The 21,163-nt window shown below is 37.2% G+C and overlaps 10 protein-coding genes across 10 annotated transcripts; 4 read left to right on the top strand and 6 right to left on the bottom strand.

Annotated features, from left to right (window-relative positions):
- Window positions 1–846: 846 nt before the first annotated feature.
- On the top strand, window positions 847–2,580 carry LYP1 (lysine permease; the record flags this gene model as incomplete). Its single annotated transcript, XM_022817852.1, has 1 exon — window positions 847–2,580. The coding sequence occupies one exon, from the start codon at window positions 847–849 to the stop codon at window positions 2,578–2,580; it is 1,734 nt and encodes a 577-aa protein (XP_022673644.1).
- A 763-nt stretch (window positions 2,581–3,343) lies between these two features.
- Window positions 3,344–6,241, top strand: PIK1 (1-phosphatidylinositol 4-kinase; the record flags this gene model as incomplete). The annotated part of the gene is made up of 1 exon (XM_022817863.1): window positions 3,344–6,241. The coding sequence occupies one exon, from the start codon at window positions 3,344–3,346 to the stop codon at window positions 6,239–6,241; it is 2,898 nt and encodes a 965-aa protein (XP_022673645.1).
- A 303-nt stretch (window positions 6,242–6,544) lies between these two features.
- Window positions 6,545–7,729, top strand: TAM41 (putative phosphatidate cytidylyltransferase; the record flags this gene model as incomplete). Its single annotated transcript, XM_022817874.1, has 1 exon — window positions 6,545–7,729. One exon carries the CDS (start codon window positions 6,545–6,547, stop codon window positions 7,727–7,729), a length of 1,185 nt encoding a protein of 394 aa, XP_022673646.1.
- Window positions 7,730–7,838: 109 nt separating this feature from the next.
- Window positions 7,839–8,714, bottom strand: IST1 (Ist1p; the record flags this gene model as incomplete). Its single annotated transcript, XM_022817885.1, has 1 exon — window positions 7,839–8,714. The coding sequence occupies one exon, from the start codon at window positions 8,712–8,714 to the stop codon at window positions 7,839–7,841; it is 876 nt and encodes a 291-aa protein (XP_022673647.1).
- A 231-nt stretch (window positions 8,715–8,945) lies between these two features.
- On the bottom strand, window positions 8,946–12,032 carry TFC4 (transcription factor TFIIIC subunit TFC4; the record flags this gene model as incomplete). Its single annotated transcript, XM_022817896.1, has 1 exon — window positions 8,946–12,032. The coding sequence occupies one exon, from the start codon at window positions 12,030–12,032 to the stop codon at window positions 8,946–8,948; it is 3,087 nt and encodes a 1,028-aa protein (XP_022673648.1).
- Window positions 12,033–12,456: 424 nt separating this feature from the next.
- On the top strand, window positions 12,457–13,503 carry UFD1 (polyubiquitin-binding protein UFD1; the record flags this gene model as incomplete). The annotated part of the gene is made up of 1 exon (XM_022817907.1): window positions 12,457–13,503. The coding sequence occupies one exon, from the start codon at window positions 12,457–12,459 to the stop codon at window positions 13,501–13,503; it is 1,047 nt and encodes a 348-aa protein (XP_022673649.1).
- Window positions 13,504–13,542: 39 nt separating this feature from the next.
- On the bottom strand, window positions 13,543–17,133 carry KLMA_10113 (uncharacterized protein; the record flags this gene model as incomplete). Its single annotated transcript, XM_022817919.1, has 1 exon — window positions 13,543–17,133. One exon carries the CDS (start codon window positions 17,131–17,133, stop codon window positions 13,543–13,545), a length of 3,591 nt encoding a protein of 1,196 aa, XP_022673650.1.
- Window positions 17,134–17,524: 391 nt separating this feature from the next.
- On the bottom strand, window positions 17,525–18,538 carry PDR17 (phosphatidylinositol transporter; the record flags this gene model as incomplete). Its single annotated transcript, XM_022817930.1, has 1 exon — window positions 17,525–18,538. The coding sequence occupies one exon, from the start codon at window positions 18,536–18,538 to the stop codon at window positions 17,525–17,527; it is 1,014 nt and encodes a 337-aa protein (XP_022673651.1).
- Window positions 18,539–18,767: 229 nt separating this feature from the next.
- Window positions 18,768–19,583, bottom strand: CWC23 (U2-type spliceosomal complex subunit CWC23; the record flags this gene model as incomplete). The annotated part of the gene is made up of 1 exon (XM_022817941.1): window positions 18,768–19,583. The coding sequence occupies one exon, from the start codon at window positions 19,581–19,583 to the stop codon at window positions 18,768–18,770; it is 816 nt and encodes a 271-aa protein (XP_022673652.1).
- A 245-nt stretch (window positions 19,584–19,828) lies between these two features.
- On the bottom strand, window positions 19,829–20,719 carry YIF1 (protein transporter YIF1; the record flags this gene model as incomplete). The annotated part of the gene is made up of 1 exon (XM_022817952.1): window positions 19,829–20,719. The coding sequence occupies one exon, from the start codon at window positions 20,717–20,719 to the stop codon at window positions 19,829–19,831; it is 891 nt and encodes a 296-aa protein (XP_022673653.1).
- Between the last annotated feature and the right edge of the window lie 444 nt (window positions 20,720–21,163).

A 21,163-nucleotide genomic window follows, 5' to 3' on the forward strand; every position in this document is an offset into this window, starting at 1 on the left:
TGTATGTGGCCCGATATTTCTTTTTTTAAAAGCATATACTTAAAAAGAAACGTGAATGAATGTTTCGGGCCGTTTTGACGGCAGGATCACCATGTTTACAGTTGGGCGTTCAGGGAGAGAACCGGCAAATGCCTAGCCGTTTGTTATTGCATTTTTATTTTTTTACTGTGTTCGAACCAAAAAGTGCCCTAAGACACCACACAAGAGATATTTGAATGACAATAGATGATTGGCAACTCTTGATTCCTGGGGAACACACCGGCGGATCTCCATGTACTCTATAGTCTTGTTTTACCGAGCTTTTGGCTTCCCACAGGAATTAAAACCATGTGATGCCCTTATGGCAACACCGGTAGGTGTGCCAAGTATTTAAACAGGATCTTTGCGTTCTTTTCTAAGCGACGCATTTCCATTTTTACGTAATACGGCGTGGAAAAGAGAAATTTTTATAAAAAAAAAAAGAACCCTGGGCATTTTCAGGCGTAAAGACAAAAGATATTTCGATATTTCATCACAATATACTGTCTATATTCCTGTGTGATTTTATTACTCATATGACCATTTGAAAAGGAATTTTACTTCGTGAGCATTAAATAAAACCACTGGTATTCAAGATTGTTTTTCCTCACCCATAATCAACTCCATAGAGGATACTAAACACAAAAAAAGTGTCGATTGGGTGTCTCACTATCAGTTATATATAGACGGTCAACTATCGGGAATAGAACTGCGGTTACTTTCAAGCTTGTTCAACAGCATCTACTTTCTACGAATAGCAAATAAAGCTTTAAAAATTGCTATAGTTCAGAATAACTTTCATCAAAGAGCCGGTTCTGTGGTTAGAGAATGGCCTTTCCCAGTAATAAGATGTCTGGTAAAACTCCAGCAAGTATGACAAAATCAATTAAAGACGTATTCACATCGGACTCTGGGAGTCTAACAAAAAGGTCCAAAATTGGACAGGATAGTATAGAACTATCAGACCTTCAGGTTCCTCATGACCTATATGACCAGGGGGAGAGAGATGAAGGCGAAGGTGATTTCCATGAAACGGAGGTGAAAAGAGCATTGAAGCCAAGACATGTCTCGATGATTGCTCTTGGTGGTACGATTGGTACAGGTTTGTTCGTTGGTATTGCTACACCTCTTTCTCTTTCAGGACCTGTTGGTTCTTTGATTGCCTATATTTTCATGGGTACTGTGGTGTATTTCGTTACACAATCACTAGGAGAAATGGCTACGTTTATTCCAGTTACCTCTTCGATAACAGTATTCTCTAAAAGATTTCTTTCCCCAGCATTTGGTGTTGCAAACGGTTACATGTACTGGTTCAACTGGGCAATTACTTATGCCGTAGAAATATCTGTTTTAGGACAAATTATCAACTACTGGACCGATGCGGTACCGTTGGCAGCATGGATTGGTATATTCTGGGTTTTAATTACACTAGCAAATTTCTTCCCTGTGAAATGGTATGGTGAGTTTGAATTCTGGGTGGCATCTGTCAAAGTCATTGCAATTATTGGATACCTTCTATATGCATTGATTATAGTCTGTGGTGGTTCCTCCCAAGGGCCGATTGGTTTCCGTTACTGGAGAAATCCTGGTCCATGGGGTACTGGTGAAATTGCAAAGGATATCAACGAGGCCAGATTTTTGGGTTGGGTTGGTTCCTTGATCAATGCCTCTTTCACTTACCAAGGTACAGAGTTAGTCGGTATTACCGCAGGTGAAGCTTCGAATCCAAGAAAAACTGTTCCAAAGGCCATTAACAAAGTCTTTTTCAGAATTTTGATTTTCTACATTGGATCCTTATTCTTTGTTGGTTTGTTAGTGCCATACAACAGCCCGCAATTACAAAGTGATACCGCTGTTATTGCATCTTCGCCATTTGTTATTTCTATCAAAACTGCGGGGACCAAGGTACTACCTGACATTTTTAACGCTATTGTTTTGGTTACTATTATTTCAGCAGCAAACTCTAATGTGTACGTGGGATCAAGAGTTCTGTATTCTCTTGCCTTGACTGGAAACGCACCAAAGCAATTCTCGTATGTCACTAAGCAAGGTGTCCCTTACCTAGGTGTGATTTGCACAGCGTTGTTGGGTCTATTGGCTTTCCTTGCTACGGACGATAATGCAAATACTGCCTTCAACTGGTTAATCAATATTTCAACTTTGGCTGGTCTATGTGCGTGGTTCTTTATTTCCCTTGCTCATATCAGATTCATGCAATGTTTGAAGAGCCGTGGTATATCTCGTGATAGCTTACCATTCAAGGCTAAATTGATGCCATATGGTGCGTACTATGCCACCTTTTTCGTTGCTTTAATCGTGTTTATCCAAGGTTACACCGCTTTCGCGCCAAGGTTCAGTACAAAATCTTTCTTCACCTCTTACATTTCTTTGATTTTGCTTGTAGTACTATTCATAGGCTGTCAGCTCTATTACAGATGCAGATTTTTCACTAAGCTTGAAGACATTGACATAGATTCCGATAGAAGAGAAATCGATGCAATCATCTGGGAAGATGATGAGCCTAAGAATCTGTGGGAAAAATTCTGGGCTGTGCTATCATAGACATTTATTTCATAATATCAGAACAACAAAGGAGAAGATCATCATCCTTTGTTTTTTTGCATTTGTCTCAAGTTATGGACAAAATATGTATGTATAGATCATATATAGAGAGAGACTCTTTTTACGGATTCGATAGATTAATGGATAATATTATTTGCATATTTATACTGTATAAAGTTATCAACGAAGATATACTTTATGCTCTGTATATGGGTTTTCATTCGTCAATTTAGCAAAGGATTATTTAATATTTTCCGAACTTAAATGGATTTTCATCTCTTTTTTTTGAGATATCAATGCACAATACCCAGCGAAAAAGATCAATTCTTTCCCTAAGGTGCAAGTAACATTGATCGGAGATCAGTACCCCTAAATACCTTGGTTTCCAATCCATAACAGAAACTATTAACAACAACATATGTATCTCCTGAGAAGCGCATAAATCGGTTTTATTTGAAGAATGGCGGTTATAATTAAAATTATCACTTTTAACGTTTGTTGATATTTTGCACTGCTTGATTGAAATATGAACTTGCCACTTTACATAAACATAAACACTCAAAGTGTTAACGAGTACTAAATAGTTATTTTTTAATCAGGGAATTGATAAGTAGAAGGGCTTGAACATTTTGGAATCAAACTCTGGTTCAACTGCTTGCATTTGCGAAGCTTTCACAATAACCTTTGTTGTGGCTTGTTAAGTTGCTGAACAACGAAACCACCCTTTCAGTGTTTTTGTTCCTAGTGATTCATCAAGTCAGAGATGTCATCAGATCAAGGTACAGGCAACACGATGCAGTCGTCAGATGACAGGAATTCAGATATTTTGTTGAAGTACATAAACTCTTCCAACTTTACACTATACAATAACATTGAATATTTGACCAAACATGCAGATAATATTGGGATACATTTTTACCTTTGTGAGAAGCTTTTAACTTTCCCCCATAAAGAACTACAATTTTATATCCCACAGTTAGTACAGATTCTTTTGACGGTAGAAACAGAATCATTAGCACTAGAAGAGATCATCCTTCGGTTAAGTTCCGAGAATCCACATTTTGCACTTATCTCATTTTGGCAATTACAGGCGTTACTCGGCGATTTAGCACATGATCCCACATCATACAGCTTTCAAGTAGCAAGAAGAGTGCTTAACCACTTACAGTTCATACTGTTCAACACCACAAGAAAGAATGATAATGAGAAAATTAACGAAAATATCGCACCAGCATTAGTACTATGTTCAACGATAGCTGCCGGATTTGCCTTCCCACAGTTGGTAGAACAGACGAAGCCTTTAATCAAATCCCAAGGTAAAAGACAAAAGAGCTATGTTTTCAAGTTGGCGAAACATGCGATAAAAAATATGACCAAGAACTTAACGATGAAAAACACCATGGCTAATTCTTCATCTGCACGTAAAGCATCTTCGGATTCTGCCACAAACGTTGATGTAGATATTGTAGACGCTTCAAAAACAAAAGAAGATTATACTTTCAAGAAGAAGAGAAAGAATTCAGTATCTACTTTGAGTTTTGATATGGTGGACGATGTTGGTGATAAATTATTTGAAGAGCATATTTCAAACTCAATTAAACTGCCAAAGAGAAGAGACACTTCTTACATTCATGCTATATATAAAAACAAGGAAGCAGAGACTGATGACTATACAAACTCTATGCCCGACTTACGCGCAAGATCCGCTTCCTCTGCTTCAATGCCAGAGCTGAAGGGCAAGAATTCTATGGATGCTATAAGAGAATCACAAACAAATTCAGCAGAATCAAGTGAAAAGAGAGGACAAGTAATCGATGTTTCACAGTTATCCACAACTAAGAAAATCAAACTTTTGAAAGTAAACTATTTTTACTGTTGCACACAATTTGCAATTGCATTAGAATCTATCTCCCAACGTTTAGTACAAGTTCCACCGGAAGCGAGACTAAGTGCTTTGAGAGCGGAATTATCCATATTGAATCGTGACTTACCTGCGGAAGTTGATATTCCAGAGTTGTTACCACCCAGTAAGAATGGGAAACTTCACAAGCTAGTAAAGATATCAGCAAATGAAGCTCAGGTCCTCAATTCGGCAGAAAAGGTCCCATACCTATTATTTATTGAGTTCCTCAGAGACAGCTTTGATTTTGATCCCACAACGCCTGAAAATATTCATATACTAAACAAAAATCCTCGTAATAACTATATCTTCGATTTGAGTTACACCAAACAGAATAATGTACCATACAAAGTGGACTCACCGACCTATGCCCCGTTGAGCTCAAGTAATCAAGAGATGGATTTAGCTGATGTTTCAATGGTCAAATTAACGAATCAAACTGAAGCTGAAACCTACAGACACGAATTAATGATCAAGAATGCTAAGGTGGTACCTGTAATACCTCAGGATTCTCATGAAAGAACTTCAGATCTTGATTTTGTATCAAATTTAGAGGAAGCGACCGAAAAACTAACTGACATTAGACTCCATAGAGATTCTCCAGACGATCTCGCCACTCAGATGCGTGTTTCGGCTATGATGCTCGCGCAGTTAGATCAGTCACCTCAACAGCTCTCAGACAGTGCGAACCAAATTAGGGCTAAGATTATTGCTTCAATGCAAGAAATGCAAGACAAATTTGGATATCGCGATCTTGAATCAATTCATGGTATGGCTGGTGAGCGGAAACTAGAGAATGATTTCAAGACTGGTGGTCTAACGAGCTCAAACGATAAATCTTCCACTTCTTACTTGGGTGAAGATTGGAACACCAAGAAAGAAAAGATAAGAAAGTCGAGTCAATTTGGACATTTACCAAATTGGGATTTATGCTCTGTTATTTCTAAATCGGGGGATGACCTAAGACAAGAAGCGTTTGCTTGCCAGTTAATTCAAGCGATGGCAACCATATGGGCCAAAGAAAAGGTAGGTGTTTGGGTGAAAAAAATGAAGATTCTAATCACCAGTTCTACAACAGGATTAGTGGAGACGATTACAAATGCAATGTCCGTACACAGTATCAAAAAATCGTTGACTACCCATATGATCGAAGAAGGCGTCTTAGATGAGAAAGGAGATATAGCAAGTCTTTCGGATCACTTTTCAAGAGTTTATGGTGACAAGAATGGATTTAAGTTTAAACATGCCCAAGATAACTTTGCCTGTAGTTTAGCCGCATACTCTATTATATGTTACTTACTACAAATCAAGGATAGACACAACGGTAACATTATGATTGATAACGAAGGTCATGTTGTGCATATTGATTTTGGCTTTATGCTCTCCAACTCACCAGGCTCAGTGGGCTTTGAGGCAGCGCCTTTCAAGCTAACCTACGAATACGTGGAATTGATGGGTGGAGCAGATAGTGAAACATACAAGAAGTTCGTGGAACTCTGCAAAGCAGCATTTAAGGCCCTTCGGAAATATGCGGAACACATCGTATCTTTGTGTGAAATAATGCAGAAGGATTCATTACAGCCATGCTTCCAAGCAGGTGACCAAACAAGTGCACAACTTCGCCAACGTTTCCATCTTGAGTTATCCGATGAAGAATGTGATGACTTTGTCGAAAACTTCTTGATAGGAAAATCCCTGGGTAGTATATACACGAGACTTTACGATCATTTCCAATTGCTAAGTCAAGGAATATACTCATAATATAGTAAATACAACATGCATTTCGTTCCTTTTCTCAAGACATACTCTTTAGATAACAATTTCATGGACTTTTCAACCTTCAGATCACGTGATATTGCCAGTATCATTTTTTTTTTCTCCACATCTTTATATCATTTATAATATGGAATAATGTTGAGGAACGAAGTTCCGACAAGAAATTAGATGAGAACAACGGAGAAAAGAGGCAAGAAGAGGAAATTCCCTTACCGAACACCTCTTAAGCTTTATAGTTAATTCCAATAGTATTCTTTGAGAGTGGAAATATCCAATCTGTAACCTGCAATGCTAAGAACTAAGGTGGTTAGAAGCGTAAGACATATTCCTGCTAATAAATCGGTCAATGAGTTGGTTCGTTTTCAGTCTGGTAATAACGGGGTACTGAAGCAATCTCGAATTGCCTCACAGGAAGTAATACACCCAAGTCAACATAAGTTTAGGTCCAGGACCATTGGCTCAGCGAATGATGGCGGAGAATGTGAACTAAAGAACAAAGACGATGACCTATATTTGCTCGAGAAAGGGTTGAGAAAGACGGATGAACGAGCATCCAAATTCACAAACTATTTATACAAAATCAACAGACTCCCTCCAAACTATGGTTCGAATCAAATGATAGCGATTGAACAGTCGTTAGAGAACGAATTACGCTCCATTCTGGGTCATTTTAAATCTCCAATCAGATATGCTTTCGGATACGGGAGTGGTGTATTTAGACAGGCTGGGTATTCCAAATCTGATGAGAAGCCTCAAATAGATATGATATTTGGCGTAACTCACCCGGATCATTTCCATTCTTTGAATATGAGACAAAACCCACATCACTATTCTTCACTTCGTTACTTTGGTTCCGAATTCGTTTCAAGATTTCAGGAAGTTGGTGCTGGAGTTTATTTCAACCCATTCGTAAACATCAATGGACATGATGTAAAATATGGTGTCGTATCCATTGAAAGATTATTGAGAGATTTAGCAACTTGGGACTCTTTCTATCTTGCAGGACGGTTACAAAAACCCGTTAAGGTACTAAAGAATGATCTTAGGGTCCAATATTGGAACCAGCTAAACTTAAAGGCTGCAGCTACAATCGCGAAGCACCAACTAACTAAGAAATACAAAGGAGAACCCTTTTCAGAATTTGAATTTTACAAAGAGATCACATCGTTGAGTTATTTGGGTGATATCAGATACAAACTAGGTGGCGAAAATCCTAAGAAGATTGACAATATAGTCGAAAAGAATTTGGAAAACTTCAAGTTATATTATAAGCCTATTTACAACGATGTTATGTTGAACAATTCAACGTACCTACCTCAAAATTTCACTTTAGATAATGCTACGGAACAATTAACTGAAAGAATCAGCAGAGGTTCGACGATACAAACAGCCAAGGGGGTTGTGTCAGCTGGTTTGGTAAAATCTATCAGATATGCCTGGGCTAAGAAACTGAAAGCAATGAAATCAAATTAATGAACTTTTAGTTGGGAGATTTAACAAATTATGTCGGTTATATATATATTATATACATTTAAAGTTATGGACAATTTTATTTCACAATGACGAGAATAAAACAAAATAATCATCTACGCAATGCCTCAAATCTTTTCCGTAACTCATCAATGCTATCATTGGAGACAGTTTTATTTTTGCCATGAGATACTTTGACATCTTTTACCATTTCACTCGGTATTTTCAACTTCTTATCCAACGTTTCACTGTTTTGGCGAGGCTTCTTAATAACTATTGGATGTTTATCATCACCCAGCTCATCATTGTTTACAGCAAGGATGGGCTTTCCATCTTCTGAATCGGCCCCTGAATCATCTTCCGATACTCCCTCAGAGCTGTATTCATCTTTCGCTTCATCCAGTGATTGTTCAAGATCATCAGATTCCTCTAGAGCACTATAAGGGACATCATACGTTTTTGCAATTTCACGAAGATACAATTCTACCAGGTCTTGCTTCGGTAAAGCAGGGGAGCATTTTTGTAATACTTTTTGAGGAACTCCTATTTTTTCATCAAGGATTGCTTTCAAGAATCCTATACCGAACTTTACTCCTAAGCTATCTTTTATTTGACCCAATTCACGGATTTCTGGTGTGTACAGTGATGCATAAACGAGTGCTCTAACAGCCTCATTTATACCATCGTCAGTATGAGATTCAATAAGTGTTATCTCATCGTGGATAGTATTTAAGATTGCAACCCTTGCATGAAGCAATTCACAATATAGCTCAAGTATCTCTAAAAGCTCAATATGTATGTCATCATTTATTAATCCTTCTACCCGGTAATGTGCCTTCTGCTCCTTGCCGTCGCTCAATAGCTTTGCAACATTACGTCTGGACTGTTTCGCTAGTGCCTGTTGTTTTTCTTGAGCATAGCGAAGCCTTTGAATGCTCATAGTTAGTAAAGCTTTTAGCTTCATAACACCATGCTGTTGGTGAGACATCTTGATTGCTGTTGATTTATCTTATGGTGATATTATTGTCCAAGAATGTATCACTTTATATTACTGGAGGTGTGTATATGATATAAATGGAATAGGTGACGTTTGCCCTTTATTTTTGAGAAGTTCATTAGATAGAGAATAAAAAAAAGGCTTCAGAAATTTAAGTTGATTTTTACAGACGACATAATAGTTCAAAGGCAATAAAACTTTCAAATGAAATCTAGGTATACACTAAATACTTAAATAACGATCCATTAAAACATTTGAAAATTCAAAATTCTCACTTTCATTGTAAATTAGAATTAAGTTATAAGCGGCATGCTTCTTTAACTTAGAATCTTCAAAATCATTCAATACTTTATTGTAGTATTTCACAGCTGGTGTGAAAAGTCCAAGTAGATGGAATGCTCTACCAATATTATAGTCTGCTTCCTGTTTTTCGATGTCTGTATAGGAAGCGTATCGAAGCTCATGATATTGATATAAGTATTTGAAGCCTTGGAGTATTTGAAAGTGCCTGTTACCAGTCAATCTTTGCATAGACCTGTGTAAGTGTGACAATCCAATCATTAAGTCCAACATGGGATCATTTCCAATTTCGATTTCAAGCCTTTTCAAATACTGTAGAGCTGGCATGAAACCTCTACTTGAATAAAGTAGCATGGCATAGATGTAGTTTAGATATGTGCATGTTTTCTTACCAGGATTACTCACATTATTTGTAATCGATGCTTGTCCGTTAACGTGTTGTCCGAATCGTATACTGTCGAAAGCTTTTAATTGCCTTAAAAAGAATTTCTGTTGTACAGTTGAACTTAAGATCCGTAGAGCAGTTTGTCCTTCTGAAACGCTAAACATGAAGAGTTGGAAAACTTTCCTATTGAATTGAAATTGATTTAGTAAGCCTCTTAGGTTTTCAACTATCTCCTGTTCATCCTTAAGATTCAAAATGATAGCTAATTTAACGAACTTCATCATCTTAACTCTGCCTGGGTGTTGTGAGAAAACATTGACTTCCATAGCTGTTTCAATAATACTCAAACCATCTGTGGCACTTTGAAATCTTGCTATTGTTAACGCCAACTCCATAAAGAGTTCAAACCATTGATCATAAGTTAAACCTCTTAATTCTGTAGTTGAAGAAGTTGTAATTTTTTCTTCTAATAAAGGAAGTCCGTCCATCAAATTTTCACCTTGTGAAAGCTTAGAGAGCTTTTCGATCCTATAGTCGATGACTTTATTAAACTTTCTGGACCTTTTAATAATACCTACGAACTTTTTTGATCTGCTCTTAACGAAGAAATTTTTTATACTGGAGAATATATCTATCAAATCAGAAGCTGTATCAATCCATAAAGTTGTTTTTGTAGAATCAGCGACTTCCATACCATGTTTATAGATTTTGAGTTGACCATATTTATTAAGAACATTTGATCTTATTTTTTTCTCCCTCTCCTTTTTCTCCCTTTCTATTTCTTCAGGTGTCTTCTTCTTCTTTATTGGCATCTTGTTATAATTATGATCTTCCAATAATGGTTTTCCTGTCCCCAAAGTTGCCGAACGAATTTCTTCCGAAGGTAATTCTTCTTCCAGTGGAGCTATTGCCAATCTAGGACGAGTTTTTTTCCCTGTTTCGGTTTCATTCGAAACTTCGGGAGTCTCCTCTTTAGCTTGTCTCTTACGTTCTTCTACTACTTCATGAAGAAGTCTATCAAACTCTTCATCATCTCCGAGACTATGGTACACCTCTGCTAAACTTAGCTTATGTTCTAGATCATTGGGATCGAACTGGACTAGTTTTTCAAAAGCATCACGAGCATTTTCTAGCTGATCCAACTCTCTGAAACATTTACTTAAGGGCTTGTAAAGTTCAATTGTGTCGTATTCGCTAAGTTGCGTGAGAGGACTTAAAAAGTCAATAGCTTCTTGATACCTATCTAGTTTTACTAGCTGGACACCTACTTCAAAGTAAAGATCAGCAATTTCATCGAATTTCTCTTCGTAAAGGAATTGGAACTGTTGCATAGCCTCGGACACATTTTTATTGTTCAATCGAAGAAGACCCAACCGGATTCTTATATCAATAGGTAAGAAGTAGCTTTTCGCCTTTTCCCGTTCTGTTAAAGATTGGAATTTAGCATTATTGAACCTTCTATTGTCAAACTCAGAATCATCGTATACATCTTCCCAAAAAGTTTGAGTTTCTCTGTGTTGTATCCATCTGGCGCATCTTTTGATTGTTTTGATTCCGTTTAATTCACTATTCTGTTTTATGAATAGTTCCGCAAGTATATTCAACGACGACCAATCAAAAGGGATGCATCTATGTTTCTTTGCAATTTGTTTTAAGGGTACACCTGAATATAATTCTAACTCTTCTTGAGTGATGTTTAAGTCTTCATCTGGTACGTCTGATTCGTTATCCGACTCATTTTCCGAATCGACCGCTGATTCGGAGGCAAGAATAAAAGCATTTCTACGGGCCACATTATCATTGAAGACCCTTGTATATAACTCTATAGCCTCACTGACCCTGTTATACTCCACATATATTACAGCCAATTCTCTAAGAATATTAGCATCAAGAGGATCATATGCATAAAGCTTCTGGAATCCATCAAACGCTCTGCCTAGCTGTCCAATCTCTTTGTATAAAAGTGCGCGGTTGTATATACATTCCCACTCTTCGTTGTTTATTCTGATGGCTCTTGTATAACAGTAAATTGCTTGTCTGACATGTGACAACTCTGCGGAAAGTTCTGCAACCATTTTCCAAAATTCCCAATCAGAAGAATTTAAATGTGCAGCAAGAAACCACGAGTTACAGCAGTCATTTAATCTTCCTTGGAGATGGTATATATCACCTAAGGTCTTGTAAGCTGCAAAATTCTTGGCATCTGCTTTAATCACTTTATTGTACAATTGCTCTGCAACTTGTATATCATTACGAACATAGGCTTCGTTAGCTTCAGACAAAAGCTGTGCTACTTCTGGATCCAAAGGTCTCTCTCTTCTCTGCTTAGGTGCCGACTCGTGTCTGGAGGAACCGCTTTTCTTCCCTTTACGTCTTTTGAAGTTGTTCGCGTCCCGAATAGCGTCCATAAACTCTTGTTCATCGTATCCGTCATCAGAAAATTCCCCATAGTCCGAGAATTCAGCTAATAGGTCAAAATTCTCGTCATTGTACTCATCGTCACTCTCTTTACGGCCATCCTCTTCCTCTTCATCTATCCCATCCTGCTTTTCTCTTTCTATGATCTCCCTATACTGTTCTAATTCTTCATAGAACTGCTCTTCGTCATCTTGCCCGTGGGACATATTGGGTTCTTAGACTTGAATATTGGCTCAATCCAATTAATACCCATATAAACAATCCTCAAACTCGAGAATGCTGCTTAATTAACCAAATCACTATTTGGCGATTTGTTTGTTAAATGTTTATGTTTTGTTATTATTTTCATGTCCATTCGAACCCCTTGAGTGTCTCAATTCTGGGTTAAAAAAAAAACTGGAAAAAAGGGAACAAGGTATAAACCACAATTTATGCAGTCACGTGATGAGAGGCGATACAGTTTTCTATGTAATTAAGATGTAGTACAACTTGCATTTACATCTTAATTGCTAGAACAAGCAAAGGGTTGACAGTGAAATGAGCAGAGTATTACTGTCAATAGCTGCAAAAGTGCGATTGTTATATTGTTAAACTAAGAGTAAAAGTTACGGACGACAATCTAGTACAGAAATGTTTTCAGGATTTGGTGGTTTTGCCAGCGGATATGCCAATATCCCCCAGAAGCTTGAAGAGTTCTTCAGATGCTATCCAATAGCTATGATGAACGATAACATACGAAAGGATAATGCCAATTATGGTGGTAAAATATTTTTGCCACCAAGCGCTCTAAATAAATTGACGATGCTTAATATTAGATATCCTATGTTATTTGAACTTAAGAGTCAAGAAAGTGGCAAAGTGACACATGGCGGTGTTTTAGAGTTTGTTGCTGAAGAAGGTAGGGTTTATTTGCCACAATGGATGATGGAAACATTACAAATTCAGCCTGGATCTATACTCCAAGTGTCATCCACCGATGTTCCATTGGGCCAATTTGTAAAGTTGGAACCTCAATCTGTTGACTTTTTGGATATATCCGATCCCAAAGCAGTGTTAGAAAGAGTGTTGAGAAACTTCAGTACCTTAACTGTGAATGACATAATCGAGATCAGTTATAATAACAAAATATACAGGATCAAAATTCTAGAGGTGAAGCCTGAATCATCTTCAAAGTCTATTTGTGTCATTGAAACTGATTTGGTAACCGATTTTGCTCCCCCAGTGGGATATGTGGAACCCGATTACAAAGCACAGCAGAAGAATCAAACAAAGGTACCTAAACCTGATGCTGCTATGAACGGCTTTGGAAGTATGTCTAAAAGAATCAATTATGCAGATATGTTGGATCCTGTGAAGCAGAACGAGAACTTCCTTGGGGAAGGTAAAAAACTCTCTGGTAAAAGTATAAAGCAGAAAGAGGAAGACTTAAAGGAAATAAAGATATCGCTTGACGGAAAACCTGCCCCTCTAAACTTACCCGAGGGACAGCTATTTTTTGGATTCCCTTATGTTCCACCAGTTACAGAAACGGACAACAATGATGAAAAGACCCCTTCTAAACTATTCCAAGGAGAAGGAAAATCCTTAAGGCAAAGTTTCAAGCGCAAAGACAGAGGGGCACATCAGGGTTCAAAAAACAAAGCCCCTAAGAGCCCGGAAGTCATAGAAATAGATTAGCGGTGTTAAAGTTTATAAGCATATACATAACCAACTATATTACTTTTTACGACTGACTATCCGTTTCAATGCTAAGGGAAGCTCGTCATCAGAGTCACCATCATCACTAGACATGTTATCATCATAGTAGCCACTATCCGAGTCACCTAAAGTATGAACTTTAGTGATCTTATTCAGATCATCAGTCCCTATACCAGACCCAATAGAGAAAGCTCTGCGTCTCCAAGTAGACGATGCCCTTCTTTTTGTTGCTTCATTAGTATTGGAAGCCATTCTAGCTAATGTTCTGGAGATGTGACTATCATCTGGTAGAGCCATTGGTTGCTCAGGTCCTAGGTAACTACTTCTGGAGGAGACGGCGTCTTCCTCAAGTGATAAAGCTTCATCTTCAGCAACAGCATCATTATCTAATTCTGTACCTGTTGTAGGAGGAGGATGGGTCGTTTGGGTTTGATTCACAAAGTCAGCAAAACCTACGACTGCCTCAGCCGCCCAATCCTCATAAAGTGGCCGTGACAAGAACCCGTATTTAAACTCATTAACACCAACCAATATTTTGGTTAATTCTACTAGTTCTTCAACATATTCAATAATTTCCTCACTGGCTGAACTTGATGCACTCCAACTCAAAAACTTTTCTTTCAATATGAATGCTCTTTCCTTAGACGTATGATCATCTTTTGTTTTCATTACTAAACCCAAGTCTTCATCTGAATCTTCACTAGACATACTATCGCTGTCACGGGTTATCTTTATCTTGGATCCTTCCATGCTATTTGGTCGATTAGACGCTCTTAATTGAGCACCGTATCTAATTTTAAGAGTTTCTCTGACTTTGTTGATAAGTCTTCTATGAGCTATTCTCGAACTCGGTAGATATTGTGGCAATGGCGTTTTATTAATCAATGCTTCTTGAACTGCTCTTAAAACATCTACCATAGATGCGACAAATTGTCTTCTATAAGGATAAACAACGTGATTCAACTCCTCGGAAATAGCGCTACCATATTGCCGTCTCAATAAAACACTATTATCCAAACGTTCAACTATCTGTTTTAAAATGAATATAATTTGAGTGAAAACATTTTCCAGCTCAGTGTATTCACCCTTTAATCTTGGTTCTTGTCTTGTCAACCCTTTAAATGCAGTAGCACGACCCAAAGCGGCCTTTGTAGCCTCAGAAAGTTCTTTAAACCGATCATATTTTTGATCCGTCAAAGTTATGTGTAAAGTTTCACCTTCTATACCAGCCGCGTAGAGTAGCTCCATTTCTGCAACACAACCAACAGAAAAGGCTATTTCTGCATTGAGTTGATCTCTGGCGGTAATAGGGAAAAGAGTTACTTGGACTAATAGAGCGGTTCCGCCCCCATACCCGACAGCCAAACATCTCTTTGCAAAGTTTTGAAGTATACTACCCTTCACCGACCCAGGGATCACAGATGCCAACATAACAATATAAATACTGATGATTTGAATAATAGCGGCCTTAATATAGGGTGAGCCTAAAAGAAAATAAAAACCTGGTACTGCTCCAAATATGGAGACAATCACTTCTAAGTATGGGTCCTTTTGGTGATTTCCTGCGACATATGAAAGGTATCCCCATGCTGCACCGACAATAACACCTACTCCACGAAGAAAAAACACCCAGAAAGTACCACCGACCGAGGGTTCTAGGCATAATATGCACACGAAACCAACCCAAGCACCATGTATATCGATATACCAATGCCTTGCTTCTGGAACAAACATGGGTAAAGAGGAAAGCATTAAAGCAACAGCAACCTGGAAACCAAATCTGAAATAGTTTTTACATGATTTGTATGTCTTATCTGCTTTTAACATATTTGCTTTAAACCAACCAACAGATTTTTCCTTAACTATTTCAATAGATTGTTGTTTCTTTATTTCCGACATAGGGTTATTACTCATTGTTGGAAGCATAGGTTCTCTACCTTGTATCTCATTCATAGTCATATAAGTGGAAGCTTGTTGGGGAAGAACCTTTTCTTCTTGCTTATTGGGCCTTAAAGGAACTGTTTCAGGTTCAAATTTCATAGAGTTACCACCATTCAAACTTTCATTTTCTGTACCACTCCGTGTGGCCCTCTGGGTGCCATATATCCAGTTGACAATACTTCTATTTTTGTGGAAGGCCATGAACCATATAGATTTCCCTCGAATCCAACCTTTACTCTCTCTATCTATACGCTTATAGTGAATGTCCTGCGCAGTTTTCATAATTGATATCACTGTATTGGTAATTTCTTTAAAGTTCATCAAAAACGATGCCAATAAGAACATTTCGTCATTTGGCTGCAATAGATCTTCTTCTATATTACTCAACTCCTCCCTGAAAGACAGGTCAAACTCTACTAGAGCTTTTATTAATTCATTAATATACTTTTCAGTATCAAAGTCTGTAGGAATGTCATTTTTAGAATCAAAATGGGGGAAATCGTCTTTTGCAAAAGCTTTTGGAACTCTTACTTTCTCAAAATGAACATCAAAATCCCTGGCCAATATTACTTTGATTAAGTAGAAACAGTCACTTAATGTTTTATGCAAATTAAACACATGAACCCTAAGTTTTATTAATACTCTAGTCAACTTATCAGCATCAGCATGGTGGATTTCTTTTTCTGTACCGATATTTAGCAAATCATGTCCATTGTGTTTATGTCCTAGAAGCATGAATTCTAACTGACAAGCATTAATAACGGCACTAACATAAGTTGAAAGGTCCTTAAACCTGGATGTAATAGGTTTCAGTTCACTAGGGGACATATAAGAATAGGATATTTCATAAATGCATTCTTCCATCACAGCGTTGCATGTATTAACCTTCTTCGAAATATTATCTTTCATTTTCAGTAATCTAGCTGAAGAAACTGTATCAGCAGCATACAAAGTTTTACAACTTTCGTCTATTGAAAGAAAGAAATTAATTGCGTTGTTGATAGAATGATGTATCTCATTGAGAGCCTCTATTGTTGTATTACCAAGGTAGGTACTACCAAATTCCGGAAATAGGGTCAAATTCCAAAATAGAGATAGCGCAATACCTAAATAGAAAGGAGTACTGAAAGATTTAGCAATGACAGCAGCGGTGTCATTCAATGGGGACAAGAAAGCGAAATGTACCACTAAAAATAAGGGGAATACAATACCAAAATAATGATGCGAAACTGCTCTCATCCATCCGTGAAAAAAAAGCATGATGACCTCAAATATGGCTAGAATGGCCAATGCAGCTTGGTACCCGTTATAATTGGTTGCAAACTGCTCCTTTTCCTCCAATACTTTCCATGATGACCCCAAACATCTCTGTGCCAAAAATCTTCCAAGTAATGAAAATGCTAGTCCAAAAATTAAGCCAGTGGTACAATAGATTGCTCCTTGAATGGTACCACTGACCCGTCGTCCAGGGTGAACCATGACAGATATAAGGGGTAGCATCGCAGGTTCATTCCCTAATCTATCTCGTACTTTGGGGATTAAACAAAAGATGAGAGCAACCGTAGAATGTACAGTTGATTTGAATATCCTTTTAGCCAATACTTTGTCACAAGGGAAGTAGTATTGGAAGACTGCATAGCTTTGATTTAATGCTTCTTTGACCTTCATATTTGCAATGCATTTACCCAAATGAAGAGGTGGATAATCACTTTTACGTATAAATGAGAATATACTTGATTTATCAAAAAAAATAATACGGACCGATCGCTTTACTACAACCTTTTTGATGTACTATATCGACACTCATTAATGGTCCGTTCCATGTCTTAAACTACTACTTTATCATTACGGGACATCTTCGAAAAAGTGATCATCACATGGCTAAATAAATAATGGTTTCACCTGATTCATTTATTATGTTGTCACTGAAAATCTAAAAAAAAAAAAAAAAAAAAAAGGTCAAAATGTGAACGGCTGGAAGGATGAACTGTTACAATATTTCTAATATGATACAATAGCATACAGATACTAGTTCTATTCCTATTAAAAGATATCAATGTTATGATCTTAATTCATATTCACTTGTTCCCGGAGTTTGACCCATTTCATTAAATTTCTGAAGTTGTTCACGTTTTCTAGCGGTAACGGTTTCCACCAAGTTTGGCCAATATACCGTATGATCGTAAACAAAATTGAGCTTTCCACCGTACTCTGAACTGAGCTGGTCAGATTCTATATGATGATCAACAGGTGTGTCATAGAGAATTTTTTTTCGCGGTACAGTATTGATCAATGGATGAATTATTTTTAAGAACGTCCACATAGAGGTTGGCACATTAAATACCAAACATTTGTAAAGTCTTTCTGGGTAGTGATCTTGAACAATATTTAGAACTTGTTTCGTTAAGGACAATGGTGGATGTTCGTATTGTGAGAGGACATTATTATTGTTATCGGAATACCGATGTAGATCGATGACAAATGACCAAGCTTCAGTGCCCTTAGGGGTTAAAATACACGCTGCTTCCAAAAACCAAACGAGTTGTTTAACTTGAGTATAACTTGGTTCTGTATTCTGTTTGTAATTCTTCAATATTAGTACTAATTGCCTGCATCGGTCGTATCCTAGCAAAAGCATTTTTCCTGTAATATTCTCATCAGCCACCAATCTAGCAGTTTCCTCGATGAAGTTGTAATTATCCAAGCCGAATTGTCTTCTCCACAACAGTGTTTCATGTATCCTCTTCAGAGTTCGTTCCTTATTCCACTTTGTTGCTCTAAGGTATCGAAGTATACATTCTTTGGATAACCAAAACCTTTCATAGTCAGATAACTTAGAATAACTATTGGAATCATTCACTTGCTTAGCAAGACCATTTACTGGTAAATATAATAAAGGATCTAAAAAATGATTTAAAATTGACTGGTAGATGGTCCGCTGTTCCGAATCAAGATTATCCTGTGGTTGAGGCTTCGTGTACCTTTCTGGTGGCTGTGAAATAAACTTATTAACTGGAATGAAATCATCGGGCTTCCAAGTAACCTCATTACCTTTCCTGTGAAACAACCTCATACTAAACAATAATGTATCGCTATGCTGCTCTCATCCACAATGGCTCGCAAAAAAATGCGATATCATCACTGTGTGAATATTTTTCTTGTGTAAAAGTGAGATCCTCTTTGATGATCTCTTCCTGTCCGTTTGAGTTAAATATGGAGGAAGAAAAGCCGAACTATTATTTAGGGCCCTTAAAAAAAAAATCTGGAAAACAGAAATTGATAATATTATTTACATTGGAACGCTATAGTACGATAGGCTTATCGGGAGAATTGAATATGACACTTTGCAGACCAGGATTCAACTCTTCTTTCTCAGAAAATGAGAAATGCTCGAAATCAACTGCAGGCTTTATCTCGAGTATATCGGGATGATAGCTCTTTTTATCTTTTAGCGTCTTTATAATGTTTAAGGTAGTCGGAACATCTCTTGCGCTTGCATAAATTACTAAATCATTCTCCCGTTGATCATTATTTTCTGAGTGGTATTCTAAGTCTAATGGAAGATCGATACTCTTAAACCATTTGTTTAGTTCATCTGCTGAAGAAAACTCTGTTCTTTTTACTAGCTTTATTCTAAAGAGACACGTTTCTGCAAACTTATGCGATGAATCATGCACCTCGGAAAACTGAGGATTCCTCCAATCTATCGGTGTAATTTTAAAGTGTAGTAACTTCCTAAGTGTTTGACCATATTGTTGAATGGGTTCAATCTGAGTGTAAGACGTTCCGTCGCTCTCTTTCTGCGAATTCTCCGCAAACTCAAGTTTTGCCAAAAGTTCTTTGTTTCCTCGAAGAAAGGTCTGACTAAACCATGCATCATACTCACTTTTATGTTTGATTAGTATTTGATATGCAGTTTGTAAAAGGTCCCACCGATTTCGTACATCTTCAGAATCTTTTAGATTTGATTTATCTGGATGGTAAATTAACGATAGTTTTCTGAATTGTTTAGTAACTTGGGAGAGGTCAGTTGCCTCTAGAGCGTCTTTATCATTGATGTCAAAACCCAGCGTTCGGTAAAGATCTAACTTTTTCGATTTTACTTCAGCCAAATCCATATTAGGTTGTATCGTGATTCTATTTCCCTATCAACTAACAGCGTTCATTTTTGATATATGATTGTTAGCATCGTAACAATATCTTGGATCTCTTTTTTTATTATTATGTGTACATATATACATATATTGAGGAACTGACAAAAACTATAATATAAATGCTTACATACGTCTATCGATACATAAGGGAGCCATTAAATAAATATATGTGTATGGCATAGTTTCGTACTCCGTAAATCGGTGTAACCTCAGCCCATTAGCCACATCAAAACACTTTGCCAGAAGAAGCCGTAAAAGAATAGGAAATAGTTTACTTTCTTGACAGTTCCCTTCTTGAATGAGAAGTCTGTATTGTTTCCCATATCTACAAATAGGTTGAATTTTATTGATCTCAATAAAAAGACCCCAAATGCACCAAAGAGAGATAATTTTGCCAAACGATTTAACCATACAAAAGATGCAGGGAAAAACATAGAAAAAATCAAAGGAACAAACTTGTATCCAACATAGCATGTAAGTTCTACTAAAGAAGTAACAGGGGATGTAGTATTGCTCACTAGTAGATATAATCCGAGTCTTAGTATTATCAAATCCAAAAAGAAGAATGCTAATGTAGAAGAAAGCTTGAAATACAAATTCTCTGGATCAAATGACCCATTCAAACCTTGACCGAGATTCCAAGCCAGAATATACGTCACTAATCCCATGACTGGAATATACAAGTCTGGAGAATTCACATCAACACGAGGTGGTTGGAAAGAATTCGAAGAGTCGGGGATACGTTGCCAGTTCTTTTGCAGAAATGGTACCGTTATGATCTTCAATTTATGAAAGACATAGGAGTTTGACACCTGAAAGTAGTGTGAGATGCTTGAATTTGTAGCTCCTGTAGCTTTGGAAACAGTTTCATGAAGATGACTGATATTTTCTTGCCCAACAAACTGGTTGAAAGCCGTTTGACCAAATTGAAATGCCATGTTTGTGCTTGCAGTTGGGAAAAAAGATCCATTTGGTTGCGTCTGAGGTTGTTGAGCAGTAGTATGTGCGGCTCCTGCTACCTCCTGTTGTGGATGTTTATGTCTTCCAGCAGCTACATTGTTTTCACTGCCAAATTCGCTATAATATGGATTATAAGACATCTTGACTTCAACAAAACAAGGTGAAACTAACACAGATATTAATTCTGTTAACTAATTTAAAGTGATTTGTCTCTAAAAGCTGTTAGATAACGTTTTAAATTAGTAGCTAGATGTCTTTTAGGTGTAACAATAACATATTTCTCATTCTTCTTAAATCATATGTAGTTTGTTTTTCTGTTCAGAGAATTCGTTTCCTGAATTCAATAATAACCGAACAAATTGCATTCAGTTATATATATCACGTGATGTTCTTCAAAAACACGTTAAATTATTTTTCACCAATTTGCAAGAGTTTTGACGCGTTTTGTTCATCCCATCAAGTAACCGTTTAGAATCGAAGTGAAAATCACTAGAGGAGAGTAAGAAAGGCTCTTTCTAAAGTATGGTAAAAGACTCATCAAAACGTTGAGGATAACCATTGAAGTATCAAAGGTACCGATTAGG

Source organism: Kluyveromyces marxianus, chromosome 1 (genome assembly GCF_001417885.1).
Source record: "Kluyveromyces marxianus DMKU3-1042 DNA, complete genome, chromosome 1".
Lineage (NCBI taxonomy): Eukaryota > Fungi > Ascomycota > Saccharomycetes > Saccharomycetales > Saccharomycetaceae > Kluyveromyces > Kluyveromyces marxianus.